Genomic DNA, 17,076 nt, shown 5'->3' with positions numbered 1-17,076 from the left:
TCATCGAGATTGAGAAAGCTTGAAAACTACACTCTCTGTTAGTTATTATTCATGAGTTTACCAAGATTATGTTTCAACAAACTTTTTCTATAAGGGTAAGGAATTTTAAGTGGCTAATTTAAAAGAAATAGAACTTATAGAATATAATCAAATAAATTAGATTAATTAAAATTAGAGAAATTTAAATTTCACATAGAAGGTAAGAATTAAAAAAATTTATATTTTTAAGTTTGTCTTATTTGTTTTTTGTTTTTTCTTAATTTGATTTTAGTAGAGATGTTATTAATATTAGTTAAGATTTTTCTGGTTAATATTCAATGACTATTTGATTAATGTTAATTTTTAGTTATTATTAGTAAGGATTTACTCAATTATTATTAAAGGGGCTGCTTTGTTATTTGTTGATTTTTATAGAGATTATCCTTCTTAAATTGACAAAAGTTCTATCATAATTATTAGTTGAGATAACTTATTAACTATGTTTCTTTTTATCAATGTTATTTAGATGAACTTTTAAGTTGGCATTAACAAAAAAAAATGATAAAAAAAAATACTCAACTAGCAACATTGAAAAAAAAAAACAAAAGAAAAAATCTGAGACGATGTCTGCATAAACATTTGTGGTAATATGGATTTGAAATCAATCAAGAAAAGGCATCATCTCATCAACCCAAATGTTGACATGTTGAATGAAAAATATTATCAATGAGTATAATTCATATTGATTTTTTTGAATGATTAATTATTACTTGATATTTAAATAATTTGCATTAGGTGATAATTAATTTTTTTTAAAATGAAAAAGTTTAAATTATATTATGTAATCTTTAATGTAATAATAATTTGAAATTAGATCAATCCAAATTCAAATACAATATCAGAGAAAAACAAAACAAAATAAAATAATTTTTTAGAAGTTATATTTAGTTTATTATAAGTTAAAACAATAAATTATGTAAACTAATTTTAATTTATTCAGAATTTTTATTTAATTTTTTTATTTAAATTTTTGGTTTAAATAATTGTTTTGTTTTCTTTTATAAATTTGTGAATTTTGAAAATGGTTCCATGTCAATAGTTTGCGTATAATTAACATATGTATTTTTTAAAATGATTTTGTTTGAAGGAAAGAAATGAATCCGTGATTAAAAAATGTTTTTTTTCCCTTTAATTAGGGTTCACATCTCTTATTTGTTTATTCGATCTTTATTATCCAACGTTTAAATTCAAAGAGAATGTAAGGATAAACTAAATGTTAATTGATTCTCTATTTTGATTAAATTTGTTTACCTTTATAAAAATAATACGAAAAAATATTATTCCTAGTCTTAAACTCAAATAAACATTTTTATTACCATCCATGATTTAAAACATTACTATAAACTTTTGCGGCGTTGAGTTTGTCAGAGATGGTAAGGACAACCATGATTACAAATACGGTTTAAAATTATATTATTATTTCAAATTTAAAAATAAGAAAAAAAGTTATATCTAAAAATCAAGCAATCCTATTTAACAATATTATTTAAAACATATTCACTATCTTTAAATATAAGTATTATCATTAAAAAAATATAACGCACTTTGGTATTGAAAAAAATAATGGTAGTTGTCATTTCCTTGAAAGATTCTATGTTATTTTATGGTGAGTTATAAACTCATTATATTAATATATATCTTCTTACCATATTTAATAATTTCAAATTGTTTACTACATGTATTTCAAGGATAAAATCATGATGAATTTCCAAGTTCCAAAGAGGATACAATTGTTTTGATATGAAATTCATTAAATAACATCGTTACCATTACTTAGCATTAATTGTTCACTTTAAAACATAAAATTTTATCACGATTTTATTTTTAAATTGAAACACATCTTAAAAACTCGAACTCGACTTATATATATATATATATATATATATATATATATATATATATATATATATATATATATATATATATATATATAAACACAGATTTTATAACAATTTATTCAGAAAATTAATTTAGTAATATAATCTTGCATCAATTACTTGGAGTATTGAGCTTGCTATAAGATTTGAGAAAAATGTAGTATTGAGGACATAAAGTGGGTTTTGAGACTTGAGTATTATTGTTGGTAATTAGGTTTAATGTTTAGATGTTGTTCATAATTATAATTGATATGCTAGTTATTTATGTTTTATAAATAAAATGCAACACATGATTCATATGTTGTTAATTAGTTGATTTGGTGAGTGTGTAATATTATTAAAATGATGTGTTGACTAGTTAATGGAAGGATAATTTAGGAATGAATGGGTGTAGGTTCAATTCTTAGGAGAAAGAAAATTAAGAAAAACCTTTGTTTTATTTGTATTTTTGCTTAAGAGGAAAATTATATTTTACCTTTATTTAATTGATGATGAAATTAAATAAAGGGTGTAGGAAGTAAAAGCGTGTAAATAAAATAAAATAAAATAAAAGTATAGATAGGAGACGTGTGATAAATGGAGAAGAGAGATTTAGATAGATTTAATTTTAAAATGTAATATTATAAGTGAAGAGATATTAGAGATAGAGTCGGGTTGTTTTACAAATATTAAGATATAGAGAGGGTGAAGGGCATTTGTCCTTTAGAAATCCTAGAAATCATAAATCAAAGAGAGAAAACAAAGGAAGAGAGGAATTACGTTTTTGGGAAATGAGAGAGAAAGCAACAAAAACTCTTAGTGCAAAGGAAGATTAGTGGTGCTTTAAGATTGTAGATAAAGCTCTGGTATTGGCCAAGGTATGAGAAAACTTACCATTGTGTATTTATTGTTGTTTGTTATATGTGTTCTTGATTATCTTGATTGATAATCTTTGTTGATACATGTTTATGTGATTATGATTATCTGTTGCTATTGTTGGACAAGGGTTTATGTATGTATGAGCATAAGGTTTATGTAATATTTGTGTTGGGTTTTCACTATGAATGTATGTATGTTTTGTTGGATTATCCCAACAGAAGGGTTTAATGCTAAGGGAGAACAAAGTTAAAATGCTTAGGGGTTTCCCATGAAAATGTATGTGTAAGGGTGTGGTAATAATCATATGCATTATATTTGGGTTTTATTGGGTATAACATGTCAATGATTGGATTTGGATGATTTAAGCAATGTATTATATGTGTTTCAGTATGTTTACATGGGTGTGTGATGCTTGGATGCATGTATGATGTCTGGAGTATGTTTCCACGTGATTTATAGTTTATGTATGTATGCTTGAATGCTTCAATCATGTTCAGGATGTGTTTCGTTTTGGTAATAATCGATTATTATTAGTGATAATCGATTATTTGCACGTCGATATTTGGTTGCGAGAATAATCTATTATCTTAAGTAATAATCGATTATCCCTTCTTGTGTGATGTTTTTGCGTAATTTTCACTGAGATAATCAATTATCAAAAGTGATAATCGATTATCATAGTGTATTTTTGTGAAAAATGGCAAATTTGACGAAGAATGGATGTGGACCAAGCCTATGAAGCAGTGGAATGCGTTGGTACTCAAGGAATGAGAGTAATGGGTATGTTTATAGTTAGGTTTGATTTGTGATTGGGAATGAAGCATGAATGGAAGAGGAATGCACAAGAGTGTGTGTGATTAATGAGCATGAGGCATGGGAGATTAGTCTACTTGTTGTATCTCGTAAATCCTGGTTCTATCTGCAGATAGGTACTCTCTTTGACATTGGTTGTTGAAAAGGGGTGATTCTCTTTGGCATTGGTTGTTAAAAAGAGAGTAAAATTCTCTTTGACGAATAGTTGTAGAAAAGAGAATAGTATTCGAGTGTAAAATATTCTTTGATGAGGGGGATAGATGTTCTGCCTTGTATGATAGGAGAATAGGTCTGAAACCAAAAGAACATGACTTGAGTGTATCTGTATGGGGAAGCTACAAATGAGGTTGTAGAAGCGACTATAGTCGGTTGAGGCAGAGTACAAGAGAGTGATTGAGTCATGTCATGATGGAGTTCATGGTTTGGTGATGCTCATGATATTGTTCTTGATTGGAATAGTCATGATGGTGGTGTAACTATGATAGTAATCATAATATTTGAGATGCTTCAAATGATATTATGTGATAGCGGTATTACTATAATAATTATAGTAAGTAGTTACCATAGGTGCTAAGTAGATAAATAAGTTTTAAATTCTACCATCCAGAAGAGCTAAAATAAATAAAAAAAGTGTACATGGGTGTAACAAGTAATTTTACCGTTTTCATATGTGAAATGGTAAAAGAAATACAGCCCAGCCCTTTTATTCTTCACGGGCCTCAATCTTAGCCCAAAAAGAGCAGAACCTTAGGGTCTTTCTTCCTGCACCCCCATAGCCCTATCTAAATGATCTTTCATTAAAAAATAATGAAAACCCTAATATTTCCCCCTGTTTCACACATCAGGGCCGTACCTCACTAGAGATTGTGCACCTCCATTGCCGGAAGGCCGCACCTCTGTTGCCGGAAGCCTACAACGCCCTGCACCTCCTTTGGTGGAAGCCGCAACGCCTTGCACCTTCATTGGTCGAAGCTAGTGAAGAAGTAAGTGTACTTCTTTTTTTTGCATCGTGCGTCGCGGCAGAGTGAGGTCAGTAAAACCAAATGTCACCAAAATTCGTGTTTTGTTAATCAGAAAAATTCTAGTGTGAGAAAAATTCGTGTTTTGTTAATCAGCTTGAACGAGAAGAAGAGGAAGAAGGTGTTTCTGCAGACACTAGAAAACGATGAATTCTTCGGAGAAAGAAAAAGAGGTCGCTGAGATTGAAGCAACAGAAATTACATCCAACGGCGAAAACGCGAAAGTGAAGAAAACAAAGAAGAAGAATAAGAAGAAAGTGGCGTCGAAGGACGCGGAGAAGCGCGGCGTGTGCTATTTGAGCCGAATCCCTCCTCACATGGACCACGTAAAGCTTCGCCACATTCTCTCTCAGTTCGGTGATATCCAACGAATTTTTCTCTCTCCTCAAGGTCTCACTAAATTTTCGGATTGTTCTTTTTATTTGGGGAAAACTTGATTTTAGTATGTGAAAGAACATGAAATTAAAACCATTGATGACGTTTCGCTGGTTTAGTTTTTAGACTCTTATTTTTCAATTGGTTTTTAACATTTATTGTAAAATTACTACTTTATTTTTTTAGCTTAGTTGTACTTTTTACCGTTCAACCATCATCAGTTCGTGAGTTTTACCAGCTAAGTTTCATGCATTTTTCCATTAGCGTTTTGTTACACATGCGAGAAAATTTAAAATTATGGTGGTAAAAAATTATCAAGAAAAAATAATAGAAGGTAAATTTTGCATAATAATAAGAGCGGTAACATTTTTATGGTTTGGATGCCAGAAAAGCATAGTAACCAAATATCTAGCTATAAGAAGTTAGTCACTGGAAATCACCTTACATATCGGGGCATTCTAATGAAATTCTAGAAGGTGTATATTATTTATTTATTTTGAATTTTGTTGTGATTGGAGACTGTTATTATTTGATTTTTCAGGTTCTGCTACCCAAGTGCCTTCTAAGCGGTCCCGTGGATCCCGAGACCAAGAATATTCAGAAGGGTATTTATTTATGTTTTATTTTGGAATACGATTGGTATCTGATTGAAGTTGTTCCAATGGTCGCTGACTTTCTTGTTGTTGAGAGTTGAATATGATCATTGGTTTTCTCTCTGCTGTGTAGATGGGTTGAGTTCGGTGATAAAAGGGTTGCTAAGAGGGTTGCCAATATGTTAAATGGTGAACAAATAGGTATGTGTTTGAATTTTGTCACTGTCAGACACCTGCTCCTCTCTCTCTGTTATTCATTCTTAAATGAAAATTGTTATGTTGTCTCTTAACGATTCTAGAATATTAGTATGTCTTGATTCTCATGCTTTGACTATCATACATCTGTATGAAACTTTTTGAAAAATTGATATGGTGTTTATTTGTAGTTGCAGTATTGTATATACATGTAGTGGTTATACCATTTGTTCTTGCTTCTTCAGTCTTTTTTATGAGAATAGTAATGTTGTTTTATAAACCCTAGAATTGGTTTATTCTTTAAGTTTAGTGATGTTTCGTAGTGCAGTATGCTTACTGTAGCAGGATATTTTTCTTTGACTTGTGTCTGTCTGTTTGAATTTGGTTTTCAAGTTTTTGATTTGTATTCTTTGTCTTCAAGGGGGGAGAAAGAGGTCATCATTCTACTATGACCTTTGGAATATTAAGTACTTAAGTAAGTTCAAGTGGGATGATCTGACTGAAGAACTAGGTGAGCGCTTTATGATCAGTGTCTTGTTTTAGTGGTGGAGCTTAAGCTTTTTATGCTGAAACAATCTATAACTTACAGCATTTAAGAAAGCCATTCGGGAGCAAAAGCTGGCTGTAGAACTTTCTGCTGCCAAGAGAGAGAGGGATTTCTATCTATCGAGAGTTGATCAGTCACGTGCTTTGAATGCTATAGAGGAGCGGCTAAAGAAGGTATGCTATTATGTCTACATATTTCAAAGACTTAGAAAGTAAATTTGGTGTACCATGCCATCATTACCTTTGGTTTAAACATTGGAGAAATGTACTTCAGGCATTGAATTTCAGACAAGAAACCTTATTTTGATTAATAGTTTATTTGGTTGTAAGAAAGCCAACCCCAATAAACGAGAAATGGGCGGTAAATCTATTGATTGACATTTTCTTAATTTTTTGTGGTTGGTACCTGACTTTGTGGCTTACTTTTTTTCTGGTATTGGGTGATATCATATAAGTAGCATAGTGAAAGATCATTTCCATTAAGGAAATGACTAAACAATAGTTAGTTTTCTTGTCTGTTATTGTTTGAAGTTGTCAGCTTTCAAATATCTTGGTGTGATCTGCAAATAGGTAGCATTTTTCAGAATACTTAAAAAAGTTTTCCATTAATTAAGCATGAAATCGAGCAAGAAATGAAGCTTTCTATTTAGATGTAGTTTTCTAATTTGAAATATCTTGCTTGTTATACTTTTGGCTTACCTTTGAATTAAAATTTCTTGCTACAGTTTTAACCTTCGAGGAATTCTGACCAGAAGAATTAGATTTTCTAACCATAAACCTAGTGAAAGCTCAGTCATCCCTGCTTCTTGAGTCTTTTACTGTGTCTTATTTTTGCTTTCATATAGCAGTGATGATTGGCAATTCTGGCAGACCATGAGATAGCAATTTTACTGTTTTCTATTATTCATCTAACATGATCTGTCTCTAAAATAAATTACTCGAGTTATGGAAATAGAAGTCCTTTCTTATATAATTTGTAAATGTAAGTCCATGAAAAATACTTCTCTAAATGGCAGTAAGGTGTATCTATTGTATCTCTATTCGATCACAACAGTGCAATGTAGCTGATACCCATTTTTGGCTACTGTTTTTGGACCGCCTTTCTGGTTGAGGATTTGAAGTCTGGCCTATATTTGGACCTAATCTAACAATGAGAGTTGCAGATAAGTAAATAAATTTGATTTTGAGAACTGTAAATTAAATCATGGGTAGCTTTGGATTCTACTGCTATTTTAAATGTTGATTTGTGTTAGGAACTGTTAGTTGATTACAAGAACCTATCAGGAACAGTGCCTCAAACTAATAAAGACCCAAAGCCCAAGCCTAACTAATAATTTGTTTTTGCTTTTGTAAAAGGAAGAAGGTATAGAAAGGGGAATTTAGCTGCTAGTTAGTTAGTGGAGTTTGATGTGTGTATTTCTGTTGTAAGGAATGATGTACTGATGAGGAGGCATCTTTTTGGAGGATCATAATAGGAAAATTGGATGAGAGACTTGCAATATAAATAGTATACTTCTATGTTTCAAGGAACTCAATTGCTGATTTTTAATAAGTTGAGTTCTACACTTTATTGGTTAGACTAAAACTTGGAAAGTTCCTACTGCGTGGTGACATTTGATACTATAGCTACCACGGATTTCTGATCCATTTTTATTTTGTGATCCATTGCATGTGCTTAATTGTACAACTTGTTTCTATATGAATTACCGAAGCTCCTTAAAATTAGACTCACATGATGAGTAGCTAAGATTGTCTTCTCTGATGGAAGACCATTTTTTTATGATACTCTTTACTTAAAGCCTCAAAGATTCTTCGACTATCATTTTTCTGCCTTAAATAATTTGCTTCATAAATATGGCAATCGGAAAGTTATTTCAAAGACACGTTCAGCTATTTCTTTTCATTTTTATATTGTGGTCCATTGCATGTGCTTAATTGTAAAACTTGTTTATATATGAATTACTGAAGCTCCTTAAAATTAGACTCACATGATGAGTAGCTATGATATTCTTCTCTGACAGAAGACCATTTTTTCTGGATTACTCTTTACTTAAAGCCACAAAGATTATTCAACTATCATTTTTTGCCTTAAATAATTTGCTTCACAAATATGGCAATCAGAAAGTTATTTCAAAGACACGTTCAGCTATTTCTTTTCATTTGTATTTTTTTTTTCAAATTTCAACGAGTAATGTCTATATTGAAGAATCAGTACTGACATAATTACATTTTGCTTGCACAGAAGCAGAAGATTGAACAAGACTCAGGAGTGGCAAAAGTGATTCGCCATTTCCCTCAAACAAAGCCTATAGCTGCTGATGCGAAGAAAAGTAAACCTGAGCTCTCAGACGATGTATTGGATGCTGTAAGTAACAATTTCATTATTGGTTAGAGATAGTAGTTTTTGGTTTAAATTTGTTTTTAGTGTATTTTGGTCCGTGTAAAATCTTTTGTTATCTGCTCATGACTTGAAGAGAAGTTGAGTGGACCATAAATGAGAGAATGTTTTCACATAAAATTTCTGAAAAGAATCGAAATTCCTTAAAATAAATATTATTTACTTTTTAAGATGAATGGTAAAGAGCCAAAATAGTAATTTCAATTTTTTGAGGAATGAAAACTAATATGAAAACAAAAGCTTAAATTTACTCATTTTGAGACTAGAGTAGTTATTTCAAATTTTATATAAATTTTAAATGACTGGAAATAGTTATTTCAAATTTACCCGAGTGAAAAATTAAAACCAAAAAACTGTAGGAGCTAAATGTTAATTGTTTTACTGGTGTTTAATTTTGTGCTTTTCATTGCCCTCTCTTTCCTCTCTTGAAAATGTGTGGTAACTTAATATATGACGTTGCTAGTTTTTAATTTTAAGGGTTTCCATTTTGTTCCTTGCAGGTATTTGGTGGCTCGTAATCTATATATTGATAGCTTCAACATCAGGATCCAAAAGGTTCATTGTAATTTTCTTTGTTCTTGGCTCAAATTGGTGATTTTTAATTTTTATGTATTTATAAATTTTTTGTGAATTTTTTAGAAAATGCCTTTTTTTTGTTGATATAGGTTTTCAAAATGAAAATTAATGCAATCCGTGTATACGTAAAACATTCTAATTCTTTTGAAGAGTCAGTTTAAATTATAAGAAGTCTAGTTGTGGTAGGTAAAAAAAAAAATGTTAATCCTAATATTTCAAAGCAAGTTTTTTATAAAGCCATAGTAAGTTTTAAAGATTTTTTTGTGGATTGTGAGATTGTGAACGGGTTTAATATGATGAGAAATTTGATTATTAAACTTTAATTTTTTATTGGTATACATTGGTTTACTTTTACTTTTTTTCATTTATGTATATTTCATAATCTTTCATCATAGGTATTTTTGTTTATGCGTGCGATGTATTTTTATTATGGATTTGGCGTGGCTTTTTCATGTTTTCTTGGTTGTTATTTTGTTTTAATAAAACCTTCTTGTTATGGCATTGATAGCTAATATGAATTTATGGGAAAACAAACCGTTCCATTCTAGAGTGGAGTGAAAAACCCCAATTTAGCAGTTTTAAAAATATTTAATGTGTTTATACAAGGATCTTGAATGTGGACCGTTGAACAGGTGATATAATTTGAGTGATTTTGAAATTTTTTGTGTACTCTTGAAGGTTGGAACATGAGGAAAGATCTATTTGTAAAAGATTCTCTAATGTTCAAATTAATAATAGAATTAGGATTTTTTGAGTAAGAGAATCAGTATGATGGTGAGTTTGCATTCTCCGAAAAATATCAGATGTATTTTTGAATTTTGAGCTTATGCTATAATATTAGATAATGTAATATCAAATAATACTTACCGAACGTGATATCTCACTGTAAATAATAATAGTATCAAACTAATGAGTATGCTAAGCTTTACATTATATCAATTCCCATGTACTTCTGTGTGTAAAAATATTTCATTGAGCATAATTTATAATCTTACTTTCAATCACTATCAATAGTTTAACAAATAAATGGTGATTGCATTTAGAAAAGATTATGGAAAAATAAAAATAAAATAGTGATTATGAGAATGTATAACATTTATGACGGGATTTTACTTAACCAACTAAAGTATGAATGGTTAATAAAATTTAAGATAATTTCAAATAATGAAACAGTCATCATCTGAATGCATACCTAGTAAATAACACATTTAGTGGAATTTTGATAGGACTCCTAATAAGGATCATAAGCAAGGAAAAATTATAGAAGGAATAGATAGGTCCAAAATATGGAATGTGTATGTAAGAAGAAAGAAAGTGGGGTTAGAAAAGAAATAGGGAGAAGTTAGTTAGGATGGGGAATGACATGTCAAGAATCCAGGATGGGGGAATTCTGATATAAGAGAGAGGAGAGTGTAGGGGGAGTAAGAGGTTGTGAGTTAGGAGGAGAGTAATTCTCTGGAGGATCTTTGGGTTTCCTTGTGGCTGTAGAGCTTTCAGCTCAATAATCTTTTTACTGCATAATACTCTAAATAATACAACTCTGATATTCAGTTATTGTTTGGTTTCTATCAAATTTCCTATTTGGAAATGTCTTATGATTCATTCATTCATACCATCATTTCAGCTTAGAAATCAAATAAATCATTCAGTAGAAAAATCATATTATCCTAAATTACCCTATTGATATGCAATAACACAATCATGCAAAGCTCACAAAATCACAGGCCAAGACCGGTTTCTCTTAACTGACAAAACAACTCAAACGGCTCTTAAACAACCTAACATTTTCAAAAATCACATAATACTTTATCTACACATAGACACAATAAAAGAATGATTAGATCATACCACTATGATCATTAATATGTAGAGACTTCTATCAAAAGAGACTTGTATTAAAATCTAAGATCACATGTAAACCAAGAGAAACTCCATGTAAAGGGAAGATAGATTTGACAAAGGAAGAACTAAAAAAAAAAAACTTGGTCAAATTGAGAAAAAAAATGATTGGAATTGAAAAACTCATCCTACTAATCACTCTAGCAGTCTTAAATTGTCAAATAGACAAGCAAAGATTATGAAAGAGAAGAGAAAGGGTAAATCTTTTCTCTACCAAGAATGAAGGCACATGTCTAGGGAGAATAAATATGTTTAGAAGGGAAGTTTTTAAATCTTTTCTTTTTCATGAGGTTTTAGTTTTGTGTTGACTTTCCTTTTATTGACATGTGTTGAGTTTACCTTTATTTACTCTACTTGAGTTGATTTGTTGATCCTCTTGTTTGATTGTTTGTTTTGTAGAATAAGTTAGGACCATTCTCAAGGATAACATTACATGGATGAAAGAGAGACTCATCCTTATACCTACACATAGATGGCACATTTTTGGAGGAGGCTTGGAAAGCAAGGTTGACCTTTCCTTTTAGAAGGTTAATGGTTGACCAAGCTATGTCATGTCCCAAGGAGTCTCCTTTTTAGATCACCTATTTTTTAGAAGCATTTTTTATGTAATAGCTTCTTAGTCCTTAGCTTTGTGTTTTTTCTAAAAGACCCTTTTCCATGACTTGTAAAAAGGGTTCTTCTGTTCTAAACTTGTAGAATGGTTGAATATTTTGAGTAAAATTGTCATATATTTGACCATTTGTTAGAGTGTTCTCCTTTAAGAGTGTCTTCTCTAATTTTATCTTGAGTCTAGAGTTTAGGTGACGGCATCCTCACTTATATTGGGTTTGTGAGCCATATTGTCCCTCTCAAGTGGCATCCTTCACTTTGATTCTTTTTATCTTTTAGTCATTTTTTTTCTCTTTTGATTTCATATATCATGTTTACAATTTGGCATACATGTGTGATTTCTGTTTTTGTTTTTATTTTTACTTAATTAAGTTCTTCTTTTCTAGAATTTTTAAAGTGAACTTTCACCTCAAGAAAATTTTGATTATTTTAATGTTCTATAAATAATTTTGATTATTTTAATATTTAATAAGGATTTTTTTTGCTTGCTTAATCATTATGACATGATATATATTTAAAATAAAAATAATTGTTTATCAGCAGATGATTTTAACAAAAATAGATTTTAAAAATATAAAAATAGATTTTTTACTATTTTTATTTATAATATTTTGATATTAAAATAATCAAGTTTGATTATTTTAAAAATACTATCCATCATAACATTATATATATTTAAAATGAAAATGAGTTTTTATCATCTAGAAAGATATTATTTTTTAAAGTAATAAAAAATTCATTTAGAGTGTTTTAATATTAAAATAATTTGAATTTTATTATTTTAAATATTTTATTAATTTTAAAATATCATTTTATAGATGCTTACATAATTATAATTATTAGTGCTTTTTTTTAATCATCGTAACACTGTATATATTTAAAATGAAAATGGGTTTTCATCATCTAATAATTCTAAAAAAATAGTTTCTATATTTTAAAATAATAAAATTTATTTATAAAACTTTTATTTATTGTGTTTTAATATTAAAATAATTATTTTTTATTATTTTAAAGATGTTATTAATTTTAAAATGTTATTTTATATGTTTTTACATAATTACAACATTATTGCTTTTTTTAATTTTTTACTTTAAAATTCGTATATAAAATATACGTAATTTGTCAAAATTAACGCAGTAGAAATCAATTCACTCTTATGCGTTCTTTTACTTTTATACATACGTTTATTTTATTTCTATTATGAGTATAATACGTATTTATGATTAATTGTTTGATTAATAAATTAATTAATACGATTAATTGTTAGTTAAGTTTACTATTTACTCTTACTGCAAAATAAAAGGTTTCTAATTTATTATTTTCATTTACTTGATCTGATCTAATATTAACACATTATAAAATTGTTGTCTTCATAATAATAAATTACAACTTTTGATTTTAGTTTTTTTAGTTTTATTGGAAACCGAAAACTTGAATCTAATTATTTTTAGCCAAATAAAATTGCACAATAAAATTCACCAAGTCTGTTTTGATAATATTCTAAATTTTTTCCATTTGCTTTGCTGTTTAATTTAATTGGAAATTCATAATTTTGTTTTTCAGGGTACATGTTGTTTAAACATTTTCTATTTTTATTTTTATTTGTAGTCACATGTTTTCTGTTATTTTTATTTTGTATTTATGATTAATTAATTAATACTATTACTTTTTAGTTGTAAGTTTATTATTTACTTTTATTGCAAAATTAAAAGTTTCTTCCAGTTTCATTTACGAGGTTTGTTTTAATATTGATATTGAACCAATTAATTTTATAGATTTATTTCATAATTTATTACAACAAATTTATTAGTTTTTAATTACTAATTAACTACAAATATTAGCACGTTATGAAATTATTGTTTTCATTAAAAATAAATTTTAATTTCTGATTTAGTTTTGTGTTTTATAGGAAACAAAAACTTCAATGTAATTTATTATTTTATCAATCAAGTAAAATTTGACAATAAAAATTGACCAATCATTTCCTAACAGAGTTTGTATTTCAAATTCAAAATAAAAAAATTAAAAATATATTTATTAAATCTTGTCAATGGATTTGTTTAATATTTTTAAGCAGTTTTATCATATCTCTGACGCATTTAATATGAAAATAAATTCTACCAGTCAAATGCACAAATATTTGTTTGTTCCTAACAATATAAAATATATTAGAACAAATAGTAATATAATAATACAATAACATAAAATAATAATAAAATTTAAAATATAATATAAAGAAATACATAAATAATTAAATAATGAGATCATTAATAAATTAAAAATAAACTAAATAATAAAATATTGAAAATAAATACCTTATTTAAAATTAAAAAGAATTGATTTCAATAACATAGAAATAAACGTATTATTAAAACGTGAAAATTATAAAATGTTTAAACTTTTAAAATATATGATAAAAGTTTAAATTAGAAATATGAAAATGAAAAAACTGATAAAGTATAATAACAAATGTGAATTTGAAATTCAAAATACAAAAAACTTTGAAAATTTTTCATTTAAGATGGAAACAAAATATAAAAATTAAAGCGTTCAAAAGATTTTATAATTCAGAACAATATAATAATATATTATAATACATAATAATATTTAGTAATATAATTTATAACTACATATAAAAAAATGATACACTTTTTTCTTGTTTGTTTTTTCAATTTTAATTATTACTTTAGGATTTAAATAATTATTTATAATAAAAAAATATTTTTCAGTTTAACATTTTAGTAACTATTTTTTTTTAATTCAAATAATTAATCATCAATATAAAAAATTTATTTGCACTTTTATCATTTTAATAATTACTTTTTCAAATATAAGTAATTAAAAATTTATTCATAATAAAAATTTATTTACACAATATTACTTATAATATTTTTTATTTCAATAACTAAAATTTATTTTATCTATAGATACATTTTTTTATTTAATAACTCTCTCATTCAATAACTCCCTCTCTCTCACTCACTTCCGTTGTAATTTGTATTTCAGTATTTACAATATATTTTATTAATATATATATATATATATAAATTAAATACATTATTATTATTATAGAACAACCAAAATATTATTGTTTGACTTTATCAAAAATATTCATATTAAACTGTAATTATATTTTTATGATCTCAAATTAATATAATAAATATATTATCACTTCTAAAATCTCAAGAATTCACGGGTAGAAATACTAGTGGTCTACAATTAAAACTTCCTTTTTATTTAAATTATTTATTAATATTTTAAAATTAATTCCGTGCATTGTCAATATCTGTTTCGTTACACTATCAATCAATTAGAAATTATTTTAAACTTATTTTAAAATATACATTGAAAAAGACTAATATTGTTAAACATGTAAAATATGACTTATAAAACATACAACTACATACTTTCTTTTTTTTTCTCAATTGTGTAATTAAGTTGGCAATGCTAATTTCAGTTGGAACGTAATGTTTAAGAAGATAAAATATGTTGGTAAATGAGTTTTGTCATGAAATGGAAACGTTGAAGGTAAAAAATAAAAATAAAAATAAAAAAATAAAAAAATGCTAAAAACTAGGTAAAATGAGACAAGGAATTTTAGTAATATGTATAAGTCAAATATAATATAAAGATCTTGAATAATTTTAAAGATACTTAAAGGCATAATTGAAAATATATTGGCTAAAGGTTAGTTAAAAATTAGAGAAAGGAAAACAATATGTTTCAATAAAGTTTGATGTATTGATAATGGAAGAAAAAATATTACATTTCACCCAAAAAAAAAGTAAAAATTAGTTATTAATAAGAAAACGAGCAACTTGCACTACTATAAATGATAAAATTATCAACATTATTTATTTTAAAAGATGAGTTTATAAAAATATTCCTACTAATTTAATTAAATACGAAAAATTATTAAAACTTTTATGTGAATCATATCCATAAAATCATTAATCTCACAACTCAAATACCATAACAAGACATTATGATACACTACTTACTACTATAGGAATTGATATTGTGAAAACAGATCATTACATTTAAAACTTTTCTTAATATTTTATTTGTTTAATATAGGTATAGATGACAAAAAATGGGTTCAAACACAAATAGTATCTCTTTTTTTTACCTATTCATAACATAAAAATTATTCGTTATCCATATATTACTTGCACAAATATCTGTTTAAAAAAATCAATTGATATTTTAAGATCTATGAATATCTGGAGATACTCCCATATATTTAAAAGGATATATTTTATAAATTTTTAAAATAAAATTACAAAAATATATAAAATATAATATGTGACATCCCAATTATACCGAAAAGGATACATAATCAAGATGTCATCATATATAATAATTGAAAGCAGTTAGAGTATATTAGAAACAATTAGGATTACAGTCATCCTTAAGCAGTACAAGAATTTAGGAACTTGGAGAAATAGAGTTCTCCTAAAAAGGATAGGAATTTAAAACTTTAAACATAACAAATAAAGTTCTTCAAAATATCTAAGACTAAGAAAAGTAAAGTCTAATGAACTAGGCAGCGGCATTTCCATCTCCATTAAGAGTTGTTTCCAAGATATCCTCCACGTCATCTGCTCTCATCCAAGTGGATGATCATCGCAAGGAAAACAGAAGCAAACATGGCACAAACATGGCACAAACTTAGGCTCCCCCGCCCTGCCACTCACGAGGTTAGTCTGTTCCGCGCCTTGGAGCATGATGAAAGCCTCCAAGACTAAGACCTCCTGCTACTCCTCACCACATGGTCCAATCCTCTCTACGTGAGAAAAAAAGACCATTGGAGCGTCAGGAAGACCCCCAAGACTGAGCTCCTACTTTCATTCTAAAACACTAAGAATCTCACCAAAAGATTCGACATTTGAAACTACCATAAGCAACCATGAAATCATGTTTCGGTCTTTCCCAATTCACACACCTTTAAATTATAAACAAATCACATGTTTAAGCTTTCAAATTAATAACCCAATAAAAACACTTTTAATTAATAACGTTCTCTTTCAAAAATAAAAAATAAAACCATGTGCCAACATTTTCATTTAATTTGCTTAAATCTTATAATCCTACCCCCTGTAACTAATACAACACCCTTCTAGAAGTTTAATTCACTTTATTTTACACCATGGGATCCATCCAAAATTAAATAATCAATTTCCTATCACTTCTCTCCATAAAGAATTATAACTTTCTATGGTAGCCTACATCCTGCACCCTATCCTCTTCTCATTCATTCTTTCTTAAACTTCTTTTCC

At 27.6% G+C, this 17,076-nt stretch overlaps 1 protein-coding gene across 3 annotated transcripts; it reads left to right on the top strand.

Moving 5' to 3' along the window:
* The first annotated feature begins 4,337 nt into the window (after positions 1 to 4,337).
* LOC106765496 (pre-rRNA-processing protein esf2) lies at positions 4,338 to 11,949 on the top strand. Of its 3 annotated transcripts, none has more exons than XM_022785281.1 (9): positions 4,338 to 4,616; positions 4,703 to 4,996; positions 5,523 to 5,586; positions 5,708 to 5,775; positions 6,191 to 6,280; positions 6,359 to 6,489; positions 8,558 to 8,680; positions 9,214 to 9,275; positions 11,588 to 11,949. In XM_022785281.1, the coding sequence occupies exons 2-8, from the start codon at positions 4,753 to 4,755 to the stop codon at positions 9,229 to 9,231; spliced, it is 738 nt and encodes a 245-aa protein (XP_022641002.1). In that variant the 5' UTR covers positions 4,338 to 4,616; positions 4,703 to 4,752; the 3' UTR covers positions 9,232 to 9,275; positions 11,588 to 11,949. The 3 variants fall into 3 exon arrangements, with proteins under 3 accessions (XP_022641002.1, XP_014505748.1, XP_014505670.1); XM_014650262.2 differs by having other exon boundaries at positions 4,339 to 4,570; positions 9,214 to 9,268; XM_014650184.2 differs by having other exon boundaries at positions 4,343 to 4,616; positions 9,214 to 9,268.
* Positions 11,950 to 17,076: the final 5,127 nt, after the last annotated feature.

The sequence above is a fragment of the Vigna radiata genome, chromosome 1, assembly GCF_000741045.1.
Source record: "Vigna radiata var. radiata cultivar VC1973A chromosome 1, Vradiata_ver6, whole genome shotgun sequence".
Classification (NCBI taxonomy): Eukaryota; Viridiplantae; Streptophyta; class Magnoliopsida; order Fabales; family Fabaceae; genus Vigna; species Vigna radiata.
This window is presented reverse-complemented; position numbering and strand designations above follow the sequence as displayed.

What these genes read in the sequence shown, in the direction of transcription:
- LOC106765496 (XM_022785281.1), top strand. Translation starts at nt 4,753, where the DNA reads ATGAATTCTTCGGAGAAAGAAAAAGAGGTCGCTGAGATTGAAGCAACA. An exon ending in GACCAAGAATATTCAGAAGG is followed by an intron (nt 5,587 to 5,707) that starts GTATTTATTTAT and finishes TCTGCTGTGTAG; the next exon opens with ATGGGTTGAGTTCGGTGATA. An exon ending in GTTAAATGGTGAACAAATAG is followed by an intron (nt 5,776 to 6,190) that starts GTATGTGTTTGA and finishes TTTGTCTTCAAG; the next exon opens with GGGGGAGAAAGAGGTCATCA.